The following is a 21,192-nucleotide window of genomic DNA, read 5'->3' on the forward strand; positions in this document are numbered from 1 at the left end:
CCTCTGCCCATGGAATCAAGACAACTGCCTTCAAGGCCCTGCTCAAAGATTCCTGCCCCACCCACCTCACGCACGCGTGCGCGCACACACACGCACACACACACACACACACACACACACACTTTTGGGGCCACATTCCAAAACTTGAAAAGAAGTGAGTAGTTCCCACTATTGAGAAAAGGCAAGAACTCCGAGTCAGGATGCCCCCGTTCCAGCCTTCCTAATTCTGCTGCCGTGACTCAGGGAAAGTCCCTTCTCCCTCCAGTTCTGTTTTCCTGAAGGAAGCTGGAACCTTGATTTCATAAAGCCCTTCCACCCCCAAACATCTGGGATACTGGACCGTACATTCGGGTTCTGGAGGCAGGGAATGGAGAAGGAATGGGTGCAAGTCAGTAGTTCCCCTATGGGTGGGAATTAGCTATTTATCACCCTCTGGCCTGTGAGGAATGGTGATATGCCATGACGTACAGGCACATGGAGTGTTTCGGCTCACGAAGTGATCAATAAATGATCACTGAAAACCCATTATGGAACTTCCCTGGTGGTCCAAGTGGTTAAGACTCTAGGACAGGGGTTGGGTTTTAGTATTGGCTGTAACTCTGGCTCCTGGTACAATCTAGAAATGTGTCAAGTGCAAAATGAGTATTTGTTGAATGAATTGTTTCCACCTTTCACCTGAGAAAAGACACTTCCACCCCAAAGCCCCCTGAGAGACAGAAAAAAAAAAAGAGTCATAAAAGTTTATTCTATGAAAGAAAGAACATGGTTTCTATACACATATTTACAGAACAGACAGATGTATTTACAGCCAGAGGGAGGCCTTGGTGTCAGGCTTGGATTGTGGGCTGAGGGGGGGGGTGGGGGGTGGGAGGAACAGATGCCCGGAGAAGAGTGAGGAGGTATAAGAAGCCTCCTGTGGCTCAAACACAGGGCACCCTCAGCAGGAAGGGGAGAAGCAGAAACTAGAGGGAGAAACAGGAGTTCCAGTTCTTCCTGAAGAGAAGCCTGGTGAGTGTAGAGCAGGTAGGACGGAGCCCAGAGTCTGCATAGACCCTGGAGATGCACAGGAGATCCTGGAGTTGAACCTGGAACATTCTCAGGCTATCACAGTGTCCCTGGGGTGCTCTGGGGCAACGTCTGTGCCCTTCTGTTCCCGTTGCTGCCCGTAGCTGCAGAGGGGAAGGGTCCGTGGGGGTCACAGCTCGCTGGAGCGGATGGCAGGCTCCAGTTTGTGGGAGAGGGCAGTGAGGACCTTGTCGAACTTCTCATAGCGTTGGGCCTGGCTGCTGCTGGCACCCTGGCTGCCCCATAGGAGGCGCATCTGGAACTCGGTGCTGAACACCTCGAGGAGCTCCGGCCGGGCCTGGAAACCTGCAGGGAGGGGCACAGGGGTCAGGGGAACACCATCCAGCTAGGGAGGCTGGGGCTCCTACTGGGAGCCACCACATCCCTCAGGGCCCCATTCCAAGGGACCTTCCCCCACCTCTGCCAGGGATCCCACACGGTTTGTGGATGAACATAACCAAGCAGTTTAACACCTGGTCTTTGTCCTACTGTTCCTTGATAGTTCAGTTGGTAAAGAATCCACCTGCAACACAGGAGACCCTGGTTGGATTCCTGTGTCGGGAAGATCCGCTGGAGAAGGGATAGGCTACCCACTCCAGTATTCTTGGGCTTCCCTTGTGACTCAGCTGGTAAAGAATCCACCTGCAATGCAGGAGACCTGGGTTTGATCCCTGAGCTGGGAAGATCCCCTGGAGAAGGGAAAGGCTACCTACTCCAGTATTCCGGCCTACAGAATTCCATGGACTATATAGTCCATGGGGTCGCAAAGAGTCGGATATGACTGAGCAACTTTCACTTTTCACTTTCAATAATTAAAAAAAAATATTTCTTCATTGCAGCATGTGGGTTCTTTCACTGCAGCACATGGGCTTAGTAGTTGTGGTTTGTGGGTTTAGTTGCCCTGAGGGATGTGGGATTTTAGTTCCTTGACCAGGGATCGAACCCGCATCCCCTGCATTGGAAGGTGGATTCTTAACCATTGGACCACTAGGGAAGTCCCTGCAATATATAATTTTAAAATGACTAGAGGTACTTCCCTGGTGGTCCAATGGATAAGACTCCACACTCTTGATGCAGAGGGCCTGGGTTCAGTCCTTGGTCAGGGAACTAGATCCCACATGGCACTACTAGAAGATTCCAAATGCTGCAACTAAACATCCCACAGCCTACAGTGCAGATGAAAGATCCTGCGTGCCTTGACTAAGACCTGGTGTGGCCAAATAAATAAATCAATAAAAATAAATATTAAAAAACAATAAAATAACTAGAAGATAAAATATCACTGCTAACTTGGGGTAAGATACTGGGTGATTCTTTTCTTTTTTGTATTTTTCTGTAAGCTCCAAAATTTGTCATAAGAAATATATATACATTCTGTAAGTAAATATAAACAAATTTTTGTTTTGTTTTGTTCTTTCTGAAGAAAGACAGGAAAGACATATACCAAAATGACATTTACCAATCACCAGGTAATTGTTGGCAATTTGTTTATTTGGGTTTTGTTCAGCTGTTATTTCCAATTTGTCTACAGTGAACTTTTGTGACTTAAATATTGCCTAAAGAAGTAAAAGGTAGCTTGTCTGAAGCCATTATCTCTGCTTCTTCCGTGAGAAGGCATTCTATTTTCTGATTAAACTGAGAGCTCCTTGAAGACAGGGTGAGTCTGCCTCAGACCCAGGGCCCCAGGCCAATTGCTTTCTAAACAACCTTGTAAAGTGGGCTTGTCAGGATGCCCACTTCACAGATGAGAAAGCTGAGGCTCAGAGAAGCTAAGATACACAGCTACTGTGCTCTTTGAATCATCTCTGTGTCCCCCAAGCTGACCTGGTGCCTGCCACTAACAATTACTTGTCAAACTGCTGAATGAGTGAAGAAAAGGGGTGAGAAAAAGAAGGCAGGGAGGGGTGGGACGAATTGAGAAAGTAGCACTGACAATATACATTATCATATGTTAAATAGAGAGCTAGTGGGAAGTTGTTGCATAGCACAGGGAGCTCAACCAGTGCTCTGCGGCAACCTAGAGAGGTGGGATGAGATGGGGAGGGAGGTTCAAGAGGGAAGGGACATATGTATACTTATGGCTGATTCATGTTGCTGTAAAGCAGAAACCAATACAACATTGTAAAGCAATTATTCTACAATTAAAAAAAAAAAGTCAAGGAGACGGGGCAGCAAAGAGGGATGGAGAAATCTGAAGGGATATTTGGAGAAGAAGGGAGAGCCAGTTATGCGGAGGGAGGCCCAGGCTGCAGGATCAGCAGCGGCTTGCCCCCCAGACGCCACCAGTGACTCACCCTGAAGCTTGACTTCGGCATTGGTGTGATACAGGCCGCCATGGTGTGCCACCGTGCGGGCGGCCTCCAGGTGGGCCAGCACCACCTCCACGCCATGCTCCGTGCTGCCCCAGGGCTCAGGGCCCTCGGCGGGGGCCGAGTCACATTCCAGCAGAGTGATGAGTGGTAGGATGTGAGGAAACGTGGTGTTGCTCAGCGGCGGGCCTTCTGCAGGGAGGGAGGCATGGCGTTTAGAGGTCTCAGAGCAACCCACCGTCCACCAAGGTCCAGAAACCAAGGATGTGTTAGGGGAAGGGCCCTGCCTGAGGTCCCAGTGAGAGCCCCCAGGATTCTGACTCATGAGACAAACCCCTCCCTTTGGATTCCTCCAGCTGAACCCACTGCACCTTGGCCCAGCCCAGGGGCTGAGGCTGGACCTGGACATGGCATACACATTTGCCAGGTGCAGAAAGTGAGCGCAAGAATGGCCTGCACAGAGCTCAGTCAAGCCCTCAACATCCTCCCTACTGGGAGAGTCTGGGCCAGCCCAGAGAGGGCTGGAACCCGTCCGAGGCCACACAGCAAGATGGTGGAGGTACCTTTGCCCTCATTGAGGCTCTTGAGGAATGGCTTGAGCGTCTTCTCATAGAGGATGGCACCCTCTGTGTGTCGCTGCCGCAGGGTCACCCATGTCTGTTCCAGCCGGGCAATCTAGGGAGATCAGGCTATGAGCGACTAGCCAGGGAAGGGGCCTGCTGGGGCCACAGGCCAGTATGCTGAGCCGACACCCAGATGTGGGATAATAATTATTAGTATAGTCACCATTCAGGTCTCAGGGACAGGGCTGATGGCTTTTCACAGGTCTCCCATAAGTCCTCGCAACAACCCATTTTACATATGAGGGAACTAAGGCTCAGAGAGGACAATAAAGGCACTCTCCTCATGAGACTGCTTTAAGGAATCAGTGTTTCTAAGTACTCAATGTACCTTGTGCATAGTCAGTGCTTGCTAAACGCTAGCCACTTTATATTTATTCTTTCAACTCATATAAAGTTCCTCAATCATTTTACAGGTGGAGAAACGGAGAGCAGGGACAGGGAAAGACTTTGTCTGGAAGCAGGTCAGCACCAAAAGGACTCAGTTCTCCCAGTTACTCTGTCACCAATGCTGCCTAAAAGGTCCTCAAGTTCTTCCTGATTCAATAGACAGCCGTCCCAAAGGGACACATATCAGGGCTCCTCGCAACAGAGACTAGCTTATGTCCAGTGCTACGTGGGCCCCTCAGTACCTGGGCCATATCCAGGGCACCCATGACCGCAGCAAAGCTGAACATGTTGCCCATGGTCCCTCGAAGCTCGGCGGCCAGCTGGATGGTCTTGTGCAGGAGCGCTGCCCGCTCCTCAGCGGAGCCCGTGCAGCCCAGGATGTCCATGGCCAGCATGATGGACATGGTGTGGAACCTGTTGGAGCGGCCGGGTCAGAGGGGCGGGGCCAGGGATCTAGGGTTGGGGTCCCTGTGGTTGGGCGCCGAGGGGTGGAGGATAGAGCCAAAAGTGAGAGGTTGTAACGAGTCAATGAGATTAGGGGGTGCGGCCAGAGTGTGGGCGGGGATAAAGCAAAGTTAAGGGGTTCTGATTGGTCAGTATAAGTCAGGGGGCGGGGCCAGAGACCCGTGAGCGCCAGGCTGAGGACCGTGGGACCGATCAGAGGAAATCATCAGAAATCATCCGACAGAGCTGTTCTAAGAAAAGAAAGAAGAGAAGCCGGAGCTGATGGGCGGGCCAAGGCTCACAGATTGTGGTCAGTCAAGAGGATACAGAAAGTGAATTCGGAGATAAAGGACTCAGTCTTTGAAAAACCAGGATTACTTGGAACTGGATAAAGAAAGCTGAGCACCCAAGAATTGATGCTTTTGAACTGTGGTGTTGGAGAAGACTCTTGAGAGTCCCTTGGACTACAAGGAGATCCAACCAATCTATCCTAAAGGAGATCAGTCCTGAATTTTCATTGGAAGAACTGATGCTGAAGCTGAAACTCCAATACTTTGACCCCCTGATGCGAAGAACTGACTCATTCGAAAAGACCCTGATGCTGGGAAAGATTGAAGGCGGGAGGAGAAGGGGATGACAGAGGATGAGATAGTTGGATGGCATCACCGACTCAATGGGCATGAGTTTGAGTAAACTCCAGGAGTTGATGATGGATGGGGAGGCCTGGCGGGCTGCAGTCCATGGGGTTGCAAAGTGTCGGATAGGACTGAGCGACTGAACTGACTGAATGAACTGGATATCAGGAACAATTGGTCAATGGGATAGGAGGCGTGGCTATGATCTGGGAGCCGGGGTGAGAGACTGCGATTGGCCAATCGGCCACAGTAAAGAGCAGCGAGGTAGTCCAGGGGGTTGGTTCCCGGTGACTCCCGTGTGCGCGCGCCTTACCTTTCCAGCAGGTCTAGTCGTAGCTGCCGGCCATGGGGGAGAGTGAGCAGCTCCATGCCCCAGCGGACTCCCATTAGGGTCTGCATCTCCTTGGTAACGCCCAGTATCCTAGCAACCTACAAGGACGCCCAGAGGGCTGATTAATTTCCTGTCAGGGCTAGCCCAAGCCATCTGGGAGTCAGAGAGCTTTATCTAGCAGGGCAGCCTGGCTGGGAAGCCGGCTCTGAATTCCAGGTTTATGACTAACCCTCTGACATGGAGCAAATAAGTTTCACTCTCCCCATCTATGAAATGCAGGATAAATGGAAAAATGCCCAGTGGGGTCTGACATGTGCCAGAGGTGCCCAGGACACTCTTATTCCAGAAGAAATAAGGTCCAGGGAGGGAAAGGGCTTGTCCTAGGTCATACACTGGACCTAGAACCCAGGGCTTCTTCCTTCATGCCTAGCACTCTTCACAGCGCCGCATCTCAGCGCTGTTTCTTTTCTTTCTTCTTGAGCTCAGAGACAAGTGTGACCAAATAATCAGTGTTCCCCTCCCCAACACACACACACACACACACACACACACCCCAAACTTCAGAGGGAGAAACTGAGGCATAGATCAAGTTAGGGTCCTTAGATGGGCAGGATTCATTCAAAGCAAAGGCCCAGGCATTAACAATTTATGGACCTAAACAATGAGTTTTGTCCACTAGGGGGGTGGGGGTGGGGAGTCCGGCCTCTTATAGTCCCTGGACTGGCCAGACCAACTCTCACCGGGCTCAAAAAGTGTCCCAGGGAGCCAGACACCACTAGTTTTCAGGACTCCTCGGTTCCAGTGCCAAACTGACATCTGGAGGAAGCAAGAGTATCTCAGCTTTTGCTTTTTTTTTTCCAAGGAGAAAATGGGAGCCCAGAGAGGTAAAGTGATTAGTCAGAGTCACACAGCAAGTAAAGGGCAGCCATGAAGTCAGAATCCAGGACCACTCACTCTACTTGGGGATGTGGGGGCCAGTTCCTCACCACCCTAACCCCTGTCCCAAAGCTAGAGGATAAAGGTATACCACTGCCCCAGTGTGCGCCCAGCACCTACCAGGCAGTCAACCTTGGTAACGTGCCGGGCCAGTGTCCGGGCATCGACCTCTGCCAGCAGCTCCTTGACCTTACGCAGGAGGCCCACCTCCAGCGGCCGGTTATCCTTGGGGATCAACAGTGACTGGAAGGTAGCCGGGTTAAAGGAAGAGGTGGCTTCCACAACAGGGACTGTGAAGGTTCTGCCCCAGTCCCCTTCGGGGGCCCCGTTTTCTGACAGTTCCTTAAGCTTCTCCCCATAGCTCCTGGCCTGGCGGCCAGAGGCTTCAGCTGCTGCCCACTCTCGGCTGCCACGGACAGGAGGCTGGAGCTGGCAGTAATGGCCAGAGTCCGGGTCACTGTAGCTGCTGAGCGATGGTGATGGGGAGGCCTTGCAGAGGGTGTGGGAGGGGCTGGAGTAAGGGCCCTTGTCCGACTCCCCGTGGGGCTTTGGAGCACTTCCGGGACACAGCTGGGGTTCGCTGGAGCGGCGTGTGACAGGGGAGGTGGGCAGTGCTGTGGCTGAGGGGGCGGCAGGGGCGGCGTGGACACGGGTCACTGCAGGGAAATAAAGAGAGACAACTAGTTACCATGACTCCCTAGCCAGTGTGATTCCCCCACTGCTTTCCCAGAGGACAAGCTCCACCCACCCTACAGGGGTGATATCCCACCTCCCTGTACCCAGGCCAGGCCCAGCTGACACTGGCACATTGACCAGCCCTCAGTGATATTTTCAAATTCCCTGGACCCCAGGGGTCAGACTTTCTTACCCTAAGGCTGCTGCAGCCTTGGGGAACCACTGAGCTACTTGAAGGAGCTTTCTGTGATTCAGAGAAGCTAAGCACTTGCTGGAGTTCACTGTGTGGAATCATTTCTCAATGAATTAATAATAAGGATTTATTGAGGACATGTGTTCTGGGAGCTGGTGACATGCTGTAGCTACACCGGTCAAAACAGTAAAACCATCATCCAAAATTAGAGGTGATGTTTATTGAGTTCTAACTGCCTGCGAGATCCTTCTCTGCCCCTTAATCTGTTTAACCCTCTCAACATCCTGTGCATGAGTACTTTTATGATCCTCATTCTTCAGATGAGAAAAGTGAGACTCAGAGAAGCCAGCTGACCTGCCTAAGGTCACCCAACCAGCAAAGGGTAGAGCTGGGATTCAAAACCAGGTGTTGAGTCCTCACTCCTGGGTACTTCCCTGTGCCATGTTGCTTAGAAGTTGTCCAATAAATAATTTGTGGCAAAGCATCTTGACATTTACACTCAGGGGTGTTGTTTGGAAGGCAAGTTGGCAGTTATGACAAGCTGGCGGGCCTGTAGTTAGAGAAGAATTTGTGACAACCCATATAGACATCTACATGGCAACAGGGCATTTCCCAGCAAAGGTTCCCCTGGACTTCCCCTCTGCACGCTTTGCCTGCCATGTGGACAATATGTGGTATGGCCTGCTGAAAACATTATTTTTTTTTCTTCCAGAAATGAGCTAGTGGCATGTTTCTACAGTAGAAATCTTCTTTATATTAAAAAAAAAATGCACAGTGCTCTGTGCTTTCTGCTCAATTTTGCTGGGAATGTAGAACTTCTCTGAAAAGATCTATTTAAAAGAAAAAATAAATGAATAAAGCAAGCTTGACCAGTCCAGTTGGATCCCACCATTTGGAATCAGGGATACATTAAATCCCAGCCAATAACAGGGCCTGGTCAAGTGGCTCCTCACATGCGGAGGCTCTTGACCAATGGGGACTGAGTGTTGCTGACTGCACAAACTTCATAGCATTGGAGCCCAGATTCAGCAGCATTCAAGAGAATGCATGGAAACCACATCCACAGTGCCTGGTATCCAACAGGGACTCAGTGAATTGTTGCAGAATGAACCAGCCATGGCTATGTTTTGCATGTCAACATGGATAGTTTTAGTATCCACTGTTGCAGGGCATGTCTCTCAGATAAGACGAAGAGGCACACATGATCAAACACTGTCACAGAAATCGTCAGACAGCGCACACATGGGCACACGAGGCCACCCCCACCAGACCCCCACGCGCCCCCCTCCACTGGCCATACCGGTACTATAGGCAGGGGAGCTGGGGCTCTCGGAGATAGGGGCCATGGGCGAGTGCAGGTCTTGGATCTGGTCCATGCTGAGTGCACAGTTGCGGATGGATTCCCGGGGGTGGGGCAGTGATGTGCTGTGGAGCAGACACCTTCATGAGCAAGGAGCCCAGAGGTCAGGGTCCTCAGCTAGCATTAGGACACCCACCTCTGCCTCCATCCTAGATCTGCTGAACTTCAGAAGCAGAAAAGGCTTAGAAATGATCACGTCCAACCTCCCACCTGGCAGGTACAAAAACTGAAGCCCAGAGGAGGAAGGGCTTGTTCAGTCCACGACCTGCACAACTGTTCTCTTCCCTGGGAAACTTGCCCCCAACTTGAAGAATGGTCTGGGGAGAGAGGCTAGCAAGAAAGATGGCCAGGCCAAGGGAGCCAAACCCATGGTCCTGGCCTCTCCTCACTGATCCCACACTATTACTCAGGATGCCTTGGGCACACATGGCCTGTAGATCCTGGCACTGTTTTAATCACTGGTTCCAAACCACAGGCCAAGTGGTTACTCCCCACAGGGTATCCAACCAGCAGTTCCTTGGCTGACAGCACGCAGTCCAGGTCCAGGGAAATGGGACCTATGGAAGTGCTGAAGCAAGCACGTTGAGTGCTAAGTCACTTCATTCGTAACTGACTCTTTGCGACCCTATGGAATGTAGCCTGCCAGATTTCTCTGTCCATGGGATTCTCCAGGCAAGAATACTGGAGTGGGTTGCCATTTCTTACTCCAGGGGATCTTCCTGATTCAGGGATCGAACCTGCATCTCTTGTCTCCTGCATTGGCAGGCGGGTTCTTTACCACTAGCACCACCTGAGAAGCCCCAAAAGATGGCACGTCTTGCTTCAAACAGCCAGGGAAGCCATAGAAACTAGGGGCACAGACTTTGGAGTTGTGAACCTGGGTCTGAATCTTGGTCCTACAACTCTCTAGCAAGCAACTACCCCTCTTCAAGCCTAGTTCTCATCTACAAAGTGGCAAAATGGGCAGAAGCCACCTCCCAGGGGACATGGGAATCAGTGAGGTTGAGAACAGCATCAGGAGAGGGCCGGGTGCACAGTAGGGCTTCAGGAATGATTTGCAGCTGTGGCTTGTCCTCGGATCAGGGCCCAGTGTCACCAAGCCCCAGACATCTGGGTGTCATCAAAAATGTCGCTGAAAACATTCCACTCCCTGTGCGATGGTTTGCAAAGTGCTCTGTTCTGATGCCCACCTGGGCCTAGTTAGGTGGGGTGAGGTGGGGTAGCATTAGCAATAGGGATCAGGTCCTTGCCTGGGACAGGACAGCACCCAGGGCTCCTCCAGACCCGAGGGAGCTTTCTGAGTGAGGGCTCTTTATAGGTCGGCACGTGGAGGCAAGAGAGGAGGAAGGTCAGGGCCAAGGGCGCACAGCTAGTTGTAGCAGAGCTGAGACTGTGACTGGGCTCCACACCCCACTCAGCATGGTGGGAGCTTCCTCCTCTTGTTCTGCACACACTGAGGCTCCAGGGCAGTCATTTTACCCCAGACCAGTGTGACTGGGCCTCTCCTTTTCCCATCAGCACTCACATTACTGACACTCCCACTTGACAGATGGGAAGACTGAGGCCGAATGTGGGTTCTCACTCACCTGGTGGGGCAGCCATCGCTGCGGGTGACCTTGTCAGCAGTGAGCCCATCGGTCATGGTGACGCTCCGCCGCTTCATGTGGCTGCCCTTGGGGCCCGAGGGGCTGGCAGGGCTGGTGGCCTTGCCCCCGCCCTGGCCCAGGCCATAGCAGGCCTCCAGGTAGCGCAGCGGGAAGGTGCGGTTGACCGGGCAGTAGATGATGGCACCACTCTGCTCTGACACAGCCTTGCGGCTGCCTACGTGGTACCGCACCAGGGCCGGCACGTGGTCGAAGCTCTCCTGCTCGAACAGGTACTGGATGTGGGTGTAGCTCTCACCCGCCTTCACCACCACCTTGTTGATCTTGAAGTGCAAGGCCTGGTTGCGCCAGCGGCACGTGAGCACGTAGTCACCCAGGCTGGTGAGCGAGTCCCGGATGAGGAAGTCACCGTTGCGCTGCACCAGGGTCTCCGAGACCTGGAAGAGGCAAGGGTCAGGCTGGAGCGGGGCGGGAGAGGGCCAGACCCTGGGTCTGGGGCACACAGTCAACAGAGACAGCTGAAGCTTGGGAGGGGGACCCAACGACCCAGATTCAAAGGGTGCATCTCGGCCAGAAGCCGTGGGTCTGAGCACAGAGCCTCGGACATGGAGGAGGGACATAGCACTCTGGAAAGGGAGTCCCCAAGATCTGAAACTCAGGTCTCAGACCTACTCCTTCTCAGGGATCTCACTGGGCACAGTGAATTCCCCATCCTTCTTCCTCCAAACAGCCAGGGCTCTGGCATGTCTCTGGGCTGAATATCCTCCCATTCCTGCTCACCTGGTGAACTATCCATTCCACAATGGCCTGTCTCCTCAGCACCCCTTCCTTGGGGCAGCCCACACCCCCTGCCGGGCAATCCATTCTTGAGCTTCTCCCACTGGGTTCTGACTGCCTGCCTGTCGACCCCTACCCTGGACTACCAGCTGTCGAGGGAAGTCACCACCTATTTTATCTCTGCATCCTTGGTGCCCAGCACAGGAGCTGGCAGAGTTTATAATTGACAAAGATTTATAGCAAGCATGAAAAATGGAAGAACAGGTGACTGTTAGCCCAAGCCTATGCCTCAGCCCATTAAGTCAACCTTATCAAAATGGAATCACTGAAGTGCTGATATTCACTAACCAAACACATAAGAGGCTGATGTATAGACCTATAACAGTAACTAAAAATATTAGTGTTAATAGTAATAACCACCACCACCACCATAAAGGACAATGTTCATTGAGCTCATATGACATCATGTTATATCAGACATCATGTTAAGCACCTCACATAAATTAACTCATTTAATTCTCACCTGCTGAGTTACTTTAGTTGTGTCTGACTCTTTGTGACCCTATGGACCATAGCCCACTAGGCTCCTCTGCGTTTGGGATTCTCCAGGCAAGAAAACTAGAGTGGGTTACCATGCCCTCCTCCAGGGGATCTTCCTGACTCAGGAATCAAACCTGCATCTCTTATGCCTCCTGCATTGGCAGGCGAGTTCTTTACCAATAGAGCCACCTGGGAATTCTCACAACCAACCTTTACAGTAGGTACTATTATTAGCCTCCACTTAATTAATTAATTTATTTAGCCCACACCTTGCAGCATGTGGGATCTTAGTTCCTGACCAGGGATCAAACCTGTGGCCCCTGCAGTGGAAGCACAGAGTCTAAACCACTGGACCACCAGAGAAGCCCCATATCCTCAATGTTATAGGTGAGGAAACTGGGGCTCAGAGAGGTAAAGAGACTTGTTCAAGGTCACGCAGTCAGTTAAATGGCAGAGCTAGACCTCATCCTCTACTCTGATTGAACCCACCGAATGATAGTTGGAGCTTTTCTGGTCTGGGACTGGCCAAGGCGGTGAGGGGAAGGGTCTAGGGCTGGGGTCCCAGCTCAGGGCCCACTCACCTCACGTGGGATGCGGCCGTGGTACCAGGCATGGCTGCGGAGATCTGTGCTGCTGAGTTTGAGCTCTTCCTCCAACTCCTTGTGCAATTTCTCAGGCGATGAGTCTAAGATGTACTTCTCCTTGGAGAACTAGGCAGAAGACAGCAAAAGTTGGCATCCAGTCTGAAGCCCCTTCCTCCTTCCCTCCCAACTTCCCCCACCTCAGGTGAACTCATTCCATCCCGGGACTCTGGGAACACTTAGGCACAGATGCCAGAAAGGTTCTCACCCATGAGTCCCTATCCCAGTAGGTGTAGAGGAATCTCAATTAAATACACCAAAAAGTGCCTACTGTGTGCTAGGCACTGCATTATTGCCAGGGTAGACAGGGAAATAAACAAGCCTGTCCTCAAAGAAGCTCCTTGTCTAAGACAGGAGGCAAAAGCAACACAAGTATTTCAGCAGACTGCAGTCAGCACCACAGTATTGGACAGCGGCAAAGAGCTGGGTAGCTTTCAAAAGGGAGATGGAGTCTAGGCCAGGTAGAGTGGTCTAGGAAGGCTTCCTGGAGGAGATGGCACTCATGAAATTCATTTTGTACCAAGGACACCAAACTGATCTGGAAGTGGGGGAGGGAGGATTTCTACAAGTGGATAAGACAGCAAGTACTCAGGTAAAACCATGGACAAAAACAGGGCTGTGTGGATGAGGATACATTCTGGGGCAGTGAATTATACAGGGGTGGAGGAGGCAGCTACAAAGAGGGACGCAGAGGCCCCTGCCAAAGGCATCTGTGATGTCCTTTATAGTTCACAAAGCCCCTTCTTCCTTGCTATCCCAAGCAATCCCTGCTAGATGGGGCAACCAGCCCAGCAGGGAAGCCCGAGGTCACTCACTGGGGCTAATGCCCAGGATCCCTCTTTCCACCTGCCCAAGGGGGAGATTCCTGGTTTCCTGGTTGCTGTGGCCTGGGGTTGGAAGCCTAAGAACAGGGAGATGGGAGTCCCTGCTGCCAGGTACATTCCCACCACAGAAAGTGAAAGTGAAGTCATTCAGTCGTGTCTGACTCTTTGCAACCCCATGGACTGTAGCCTATCAGGCTCCTCCATCCATGGGATTTTCCAGGCAAGAGTGCTGGAGTGGATTGCCATTTCCTTCTCCAGGGGATCTTCCTGACCCGAATCAAACCCGGGTCTCCTGCATTGCAGGCAGACACTTTATCATCTGAGCCACCAGGGAAGCCCTTGCCCAATTCTGGCTATGTTGTATGAATCCCCAGGGCCTCAGTTTCTTCCTCTATAAAATGGGTACAATTGCAGAACCTGCCTCACCAGGTTGCAAGGATGAAAGGCGACAATACTCCAAAGCACTGCAACCAGCCCACAGATGTGCTTGTCACTCTGAGAACATGTAACATTGCTCCTTTCCCCAACTCCAGGCCCCAAAGATGGCTGGTCCAGGACGGATAGATCTGGCCCAGAACTGACCAGGCAGCAAGACAGATGAAGGGGGTCACTAAAGGGCAATCTCTCCCCAGGAGCCACTCCTCACCAGGGTCCAGTGGCTTCCAGTCCACTCCCTGCCTCCTCTGACCTTTCACAGTTCTCAGAGCCTAACCCTGCCACTCCATTTGTTATCCCTCTGCTTCTACTGCCTCAGTTTACCTCAGTCTACACTGCTCCTAAGACACCCCATTTCCCAGCTTCAGAGATATCTTGAATTTCTGACTCCACTATGTCCACATTGATGGAACCCCCACTCTAGGACAGGTCTTATGCCAGGGACTGAATCCAAGGTCATCAGTACAGGCAGCCTCAGCCCTAGGGGAGCTACGCAGATACTGACAAGCAATCCTAGGGTTTCTGGATGCTCAGAGACACACAGGGAGCTCCAGGAGGAGATGAGCATGTCCCTCCTCATCTGGTCAGGGAGTCCCTGAAGAGGTGATGTCTCCACCGAGACCTGAATGAGCCAAACAAAAGGATTACAGTGGGGACTGACAGGCAACCAAGTGGGCAAGAAAGAGCTCTGGGAAGAGAGTGGCAAACTCAGGGCCCTGTAGAAACAGCTAAGGCCCTGGGGGTGGAGGAAGAAGCTTCAGAAGGGCTGGGGGGTGGCAGGGGCAGGCGTGGCAGGGCTGTGAATCTGTCTTGGGAAGCTGAGATTAACCCAGAGGCCACAGCAGAGCTGCAGAGGGTTTTTAAAGCATTGGGGTAGGTTCGATCAGCTGTGTGGAGAGGGCCTGGAGTGTGTTCCAGGCAATGACAGGGCAGGGTGGAGTGTCGGGGTGGGGACTGGGGGAAGGGTATTTAGACAACCATTGATGGGGTGCAGGGAATAGGGTGGAGTGGGTCAGAGAGGATTCCAGGCAGACAGCTTGGGAAGACAATGAAACACTCTCCAAGGTGGGCAAGACTGGTGGCAGGAGCAGCTTGGCGATGGGCTCATAAAATTCTGAGCTGTGAGGAGCCTGTAAGGCTCTGGGGACAGATGGTGGGAGTGGGTGACACAGATGAGTGCTCAGGAAAAGGCAGGGCCTGGAGATGGGGATTCTGAACATCCCCTGCCCAGAGTAGAAACTGATCCCCCAGAAAGGCAGGGAGTTCCAGGGTGAGCTGACATTTGGGCCTTCTCAGGTTCCTACACTTCTCCATGGTGTTCCCTAGTCTGCAGGGTCCTGGCCCCTCTCCTAAACTACACCACACCCTGGGGAGGGAAGAGTGCAAGTCATGGGGGAGATTCCTCCTTGACAAAGAGCATGCAGTTGAGAAATTGCCCCAGTATCACAGCTGCAGCAAGAGGGACGGGGGGCAAAGAAGGGGAGAGGGCTGCGGGGGAAGGAACCGGGTCCCAAGACTCTGCCTGCCACTGTGTGGCCTTGAGCCAGTCAGTTTCCCTCTCTGGGCCATAAATAGGGGATGGGAGACTGGGCTTGCTTTTCCAACCATAATCAACCGTTAGGGAGAATCTGGCGGACGAACTGGGTCATCCCAGTCACCTGAAGTTAGGGAACCCTAGGGTCCCTGTGCCCTCTTCCTCACCTTCGACCCGGGGGTCCCTAGCTCCCAAAGGGAGTGGGTGCTGGGGCGCGAATGCAGCATCCCTGCGCCCGGGAGCATTGCTATTGGCCAGAGATGATCTCACCGCCTCCCGGCCTGCGAGCGCCTGATTGGCGGGTGCAGGGATGCTGCGCTCAGCCGCCGGCAGGGCAGTCATTCAGGCGGGCTCGAAGCGTGCGTGTATATATGTATGTGTGTGTGTGTGTGTGTGTGTGTGAGAGAGAGAGAGAGAGAGCCTGGGGGAGCGCAGAAGTGATGCGCCCAGCGTCCCCCACGGGGCTTGAGAGGCGAAAGCGCGGAGACCCCGGGTCAAGGTCTTAACCCCTTCGCAACAGCCAGTGCCCAGCCAGACCCGTCTAGCTCCCTTCAGTCAGGCAACCCTAAGCAAAGCCATCCCCAGATGATGCTCCGCAGAGAGGCGGGGTCCGGGTCCTCCCCTCCACCCCCTTCCGTTTAACCCTTTCACTGCTACGGCGCCGTCCCGCACTGCCCGGCCAGCTGGGCTAGGAGCCCCGCGCCCCAAGCATGCCCGAGCCCACCTAGAGGGCATGAGAGTCGCGGGCGCTCCGGCCGCAGCCGCGGCAGCATCCCCTCAGCTTCCCATCCCTCTCTCAGCCTTTGGACCCCGGCCCAGCGCCCCCCGGTACAATGCGGGAGTCAGTCTGCCCGGGTCAGATGCAGGGGCCGGAGTGCTCGCAGGATAACCGGCAGGACGCCGGAGACCCCATCTCCTGGTACCCAGTGCCCCAGCTCAGCTCCTCCCTGCGGAGGAGGCAGAAACAACCGGAACGGCAGCCTCCGCAGCCCCAAGTCTCGGGAGGGGCGGCTGGACCCTCACCCTGCGGAGCGTCTGGGCGCCCAAAGGTGAGGCTGGGGCGACCCCGCCCCCTCCCGCAGCCCGCTGCCCCCAGCCCCTGCCCCGCCGGACCCTGCGCGGCGCCGCAGGCTGAGGTTCCCCTGGCTGCCCCGGCGAGCGCCCGGGGTCCCAGCTCGGAGCGCCTGGCGGGGGCCGAGCCGCCCCCTCACCTGCACCTGCACGAAGGAGCCGCGGTAGAAGCAGCAGGCGGCGGCCGACAGGGCGCTCCACAGGCTGCACCGCTCGGTCATGGTGGGGCCGGGCGACCGGGGCCGGGACGGTGCAGGGGGCGGCGGCCGGCGGGGCAGGGGCGCGGGACCGACCGGGCTGGGCACCGGCTGCGCGTGCCTCTCGGCGGCGCGATTACCTCATCGCCTTGTCGGGGGAGGAGCAGGGAGGCGGGGCGGGGAGACCCCACCCTCCAGCCAGCCCCGGGAGGGGAGGGGGCCATTGTTCCTCCCTCCTCCCGCCCCCGACTCCCCGCCCCCTCGCCCCCCAGTCCCCCGCCCTCCAGCCCCGGCAGCCCGGAGTCTGGGGATGCGGAGCTGAGGACCTACCAAGGGGGGCGTCAAGAGGGCAGAAGGATGGCGTGGGCTGGGAAAAGGCGTGGGGTGGGGGCGGGGGGGGCGGTGGTCCTGCCTCCCCCACTCACCTCTCCCCTTACTGACCCGGAGAGGGCAGAGATTTTGAATTAAACCATGTCTAAAGCTGGAAAAATCCCTGTAGACATTTGACCAAATCCTTTGTGGCCTAAGGAAATCTCCCAGAGTCCAGGATTTCTCATCTCTGACTTGGAATCATACACTCTTCTGGGAAATGCGGGATGTCATTGACAGACTGGGGGTGGGGAAGAAAACTCAGTAAGGCTCTGGGGTTTGGGAATCAGCCTGGCTTCAACTAGCGGTGCCCCACCTCCACCCAACCAGTCCCTTCTCTTGCAGCCCAGACTTACTCATCTGGAAAACATACCTGTGCCGATCTCACAGAACTCGGGTAAGCATTGGCTGAGCTGATGCATATAAGCTGCCAGACATGAAGCAAGTGCTCAAGAAATGCCTGCTATTTCAAGCTTAGTGTCTTAGAATCCGGACCTTTGGCTGTAGGCTCTTCAGTGCAAAGAGAGTCATCGCTGACTGCATCAGTCAGGCCTGGAGTTCAAATCTTGTGGCAGGCTGTGTGACCTTAGGTAGATGAGTTCACCTCTCTGTTCACCTCTCAGATGTTTGATTATTTTCTGTAAATACATCTGAAGCTCTGAGCATGGACATGAAATTTTATGGTCTTGGAACTTCAGAATCCTTGCCTTAGAATCAAAGTACTTGCATCATGATCTGAGAACCCTGGAGTTCTGGCAGCTGAGCATGTAAGGTGAGGAATGGACTTTGGGTAACTGACTATTGATTCCATTCTCTTCTGAGGCTTAAAGCTAAAACTAATATTCCTTTGAGTTCATTCTTTAGGGGACTGTTTAATTAGTTCTGGTGTGTGGGTATTCTTTCTTTTATGGCATTTTTAATTACATTTTTTCAGCCCCATAAACTAAAGGAAAAATACAAAGCTAGTAATCCTCACAGGGATCTCACTACCATCGGTGATGGGGATCTCATTACCTTGCAACTGGGATTTGTGAGGTGCTGAAATACATGCCTCTGTGGTCAACCACTGGCTTTGGGGCTGGTTCTCCCTGAGGCCTCTGTCCCACAGTGATGCCAGGGCTCTGGATGAGAAGCCAGGGCCCAAATCCTGGCAGCAGCTCCAGCTCAACTTGCTGCAGCCCTGGGCTGCATTTCCTGGGCTCACTCAGCTCACTTTCTGACCTCACCCACACTCTTACCTCTGCCTGGATCATTCCACCACCCATCTCTGCTTATCTTTATCTTCTTTCCAGCTTTCTCTTTGGAGAGAGGGTGTTGGTGCATATTCCTGGTCAATTGCAATGGCTTGGCTTCAATGCCTCCTCCTCCAGAAAGCCTTCCTTGATCTCCTCATTCCCAGCTCCTGAGCTGAAAGTCATCTCCTACCTCCACAGCCCCAATGGCTTCTTATCGAGCCTTCTGCTGATGTTAAGGGACAGCAATCTGAGCACTTCCCACAGTGCTCATTACTGATCACTTACACAGGGCTTTCCGGGCAGTATTGTGGGTGATGGAAAGTCCCTGGGGTCAGGAACCGGACAAGATGCCCCCCTGAATGGGCGTGGATTCATTGAGCCCATAGAAACCCTGGGTTGGAGGTACCACTGTTACCCCATTTCACATAGGTGAACACTGAGGCTCAGAGAGGTGACACACACACCCAAAGTCATGTGGCAAATAAGTAGAAGGTCTGACTCTAAAATTAGGGTGCGCTGGATGACAAAACACAAGCCCAGACCATTGAGTGGTTCTCCTTTGATCCCACATGGGCCAGGAGCCCTTGAAACACAGGGCCTGGTGCTCCTTGCCCCGTGCTCCATACTCAGAGAGAGGACCTAGCTCAGGGTGGTACTCCTGGATGAGGAAGGCCAAGAGCTCTGTCCATGGTCTTGGGAGCAAATAAACTTTGACAGCAATCCCAGTTCAGCCCTGCAGTAGCTGTGCAGCTGTGGGCAAGTCACTGCACTTCTCTGGGCCTCAAGTTTCCCATCCATACACGTGCACAAGAAGGCCCAATGATGAGGGGAGAAATCAAAGACCTCATTCATATAAAAAGCTCAGAACTGACTCCCTTTCAGTGCCAGCAGCCAGCACAGGACTCTGCACACAGTAGGCACTCAAAATGTTCCGTCGTATTATGGTTGTTATCATTATTATTTCAAAACTGCATTTTCAACATTTCCTGTGCTCAGGACAAGTTAAGTTTCTGATCAAGGCGACTGTCTTATCTGTGATGAAGAACTGAGTCATCCTTTCCTGCTCCCCCTTTCCAGTTCCAGCTCAGAGACCAAGTGGGATTAGAGCCCGTCTTCCCATGGGGGCACCCCTGGGGCCCTGTCCAGCTGGCGGCTGGATGGGGTCTGGTGGGAACAAACATTGGGAAGTCCTGAGGTTGGGGCCAGGAAAGAAGGCCTGGGAAGAAGTTGCTTGGAGCGAAAGCAGACCCCTTAGGCTGCCCTGACTCCTAGACCTTCTCCTTCTGAGAACAGTGGGTGAGGTCTGACTTCTAAAGAGGCCAGAAAAGGACTCTGCCCTTCCTGGAACTGGCTCTGGGCCCCCTCAGTATCCCCTGCCCAGCCCCTCTTACCTTCACATAGTCCCCGCCAGCCTCCGGCTCTGCAGTGGCCCTGGAAGGAGAGAAGAGAGGTGAGTGGTTCCCAGCCCTGCCTGGATCCTCAGCCGCCAGCCTCTGCCCACCTGCCTGGTGCCAGCACTGAGCGCCTGCAGGACTGAGCACTACGGGTGATAGCACTGGCTGGAATTGGCAGGCTGGGCTACTTCTCCACTCTCCAGCCGTGTGACCCTGGGCAGGTCCCTTCACCTCTCTGAGCCTATGTTTCATCGGGTTGTCTCGGGGCCTCTGGGAGCTGATGAATGTCACATGCTTAACATAGTGCCTGCTTGCTGTCTTGACTCACCTTTAGGACACTGTGGTCCCCCGATGTTCACTCCCCACCTCTTCCCTGACTCCGCGCGTTGGTGGCCCCAGGCTGGGCCTCAACCTCCTCCCCTCCAGCTCTACCCTCATCCCCTCATCAGAGGGACCCACCCAGCGGCACATCACCTTGTCGTTGCTGGTGACAACTGGCTGTGAGAGTGATTTCCCTCCCCTCAAGGGTGGCCTGGATGGAGCCTGGAGAGGTCAGAGGCCAGGGGTGGCTATTATTCCCAAATAAACACTTATTTATATGTTCCTCCCAAATAAATATCACCCTTCCTGATGAGGACCTCCATGAGCCACATCCCCAATCCTTGGCCTTAAATGCCCTCCCTTCTCTGATGCAGCCTGGACTTCCCCTTCAAAACGAGACTCAGAAACCCAACTGCCTCCTTAGCATCTCTTCTCAGATGTCTGAACTTGACTTTTGTATCCAAAGCAGGACTACAGATCCCCCACCCCACCCAATCCCCCATGCCCTTGCTCTCCACATCCGCTTCCCATCTCAGTAGATGTCAGGTTCATCCTTTGTGTTGCTTTGTTTGGCCAAAAACCCTGTGGTCCTCTGTGCTTCCTCTGTCACTCATAGTCCACACCCAATCCATCAGGAAATCCTGTGGGTCTCTTTCCAGAATAGGTCCTGACCACTTCTCTCTGTATGTCAACCCAGCCCCATCTGGGGCGCCTTCTCTGTCCTCCTGGAGCACACAGCAGACTTCTTGCCACCTGCCGGGTCTGCCCTCACAGCCCTCGGTCAGCCTCCCCTCCGCTGCCCTGGTGGCACTCAGGTAAAAAGCTAGGCAGGCCACTGTGCACAAACACCTCCCACCCTGGGACTTCCCTGATGATCCAGTGGGAAAGACTCCAGAAGCTCAAGGCAGGGCTCCTGGGTTCGATTCCTGGCCAGGGAACTAGATCCCGCATGCTCTAACTAAAGACCCCACGTGATCCTGCATGCTGCAATAAAAAAAAATCTACCAAGATGGTGCTGCAACTAGCAACTAAGACCTGGTACAGCCAATTAAATAAGCATAAATTTATTTTTTTAATGCAATCTCATCTAATTTAAAATGAAGCAAAACCCAAACAACCCCCCAACCCTTCCATCTCTCAAGGAACGAAATCTAAACCCTACTCCATGGCCTGCAAACAGCCAGCCACATAATTTATCATCTAAACCAAGACTTCCCTTGTGAGAGTAAAGAGAAGCCATTTTTATGCCAGAAAAACAAGCATAAACAGGCTTATATTTGCCCCAGCCTACA

General features: G+C 53.4%; 1 protein-coding gene across 7 annotated transcripts in view; it reads right to left on the bottom strand.

The window, feature by feature from the left end:
* Positions 1–727: 727 nt before the first annotated feature.
* The window catches only part of SH2D3C (SH2 domain containing 3C), a 33,077-nt gene continuing 12,612 nt past the window's right edge, over positions 728–21,192 (bottom strand). For 2 of the 7 annotated variants that reach the window (XM_055541229.1, XM_055541227.1), the window contains 10 exons: positions 19,577–19,616; positions 12,461–12,589; positions 10,545–10,999; positions 8,899–9,023; positions 6,851–7,386; positions 5,777–5,892; positions 4,627–4,798; positions 3,938–4,049; positions 3,360–3,566; positions 728–1,371 (listed from right to left, as the gene is read on the bottom strand). In XM_055541229.1, coding sequence (XP_055397204.1) covers positions 1,196–1,371; positions 3,360–3,566; positions 3,938–4,049; positions 4,627–4,798; positions 5,777–5,892; positions 6,851–7,386; positions 8,899–9,023; positions 10,545–10,999; positions 12,461–12,589; positions 19,577–19,616 — 2,068 coding nt within the window. In that variant the 3' untranslated portion in view covers positions 728–1,195. Of the gene's footprint in view, positions 1,372–3,359; positions 3,567–3,937; positions 4,050–4,626; positions 4,799–5,776; positions 5,893–6,850; positions 7,387–8,898; positions 9,024–10,544; positions 11,000–12,460; positions 12,590–14,284; positions 14,402–16,524; positions 17,589–19,576; positions 19,617–21,192 lie in introns of all 7 variants that reach the window. The other 5 variants (XM_055541225.1, XM_055541226.1, XM_055541224.1 and 2 more) reach the window with 5 other exon arrangements.

Source organism: Bubalus kerabau, chromosome 11 (assembly GCF_029407905.1).
Source record: "Bubalus kerabau isolate K-KA32 ecotype Philippines breed swamp buffalo chromosome 11, PCC_UOA_SB_1v2, whole genome shotgun sequence".
NCBI classification, from domain to species: Eukaryota; Metazoa; Chordata; class Mammalia; order Artiodactyla; family Bovidae; genus Bubalus; species Bubalus kerabau.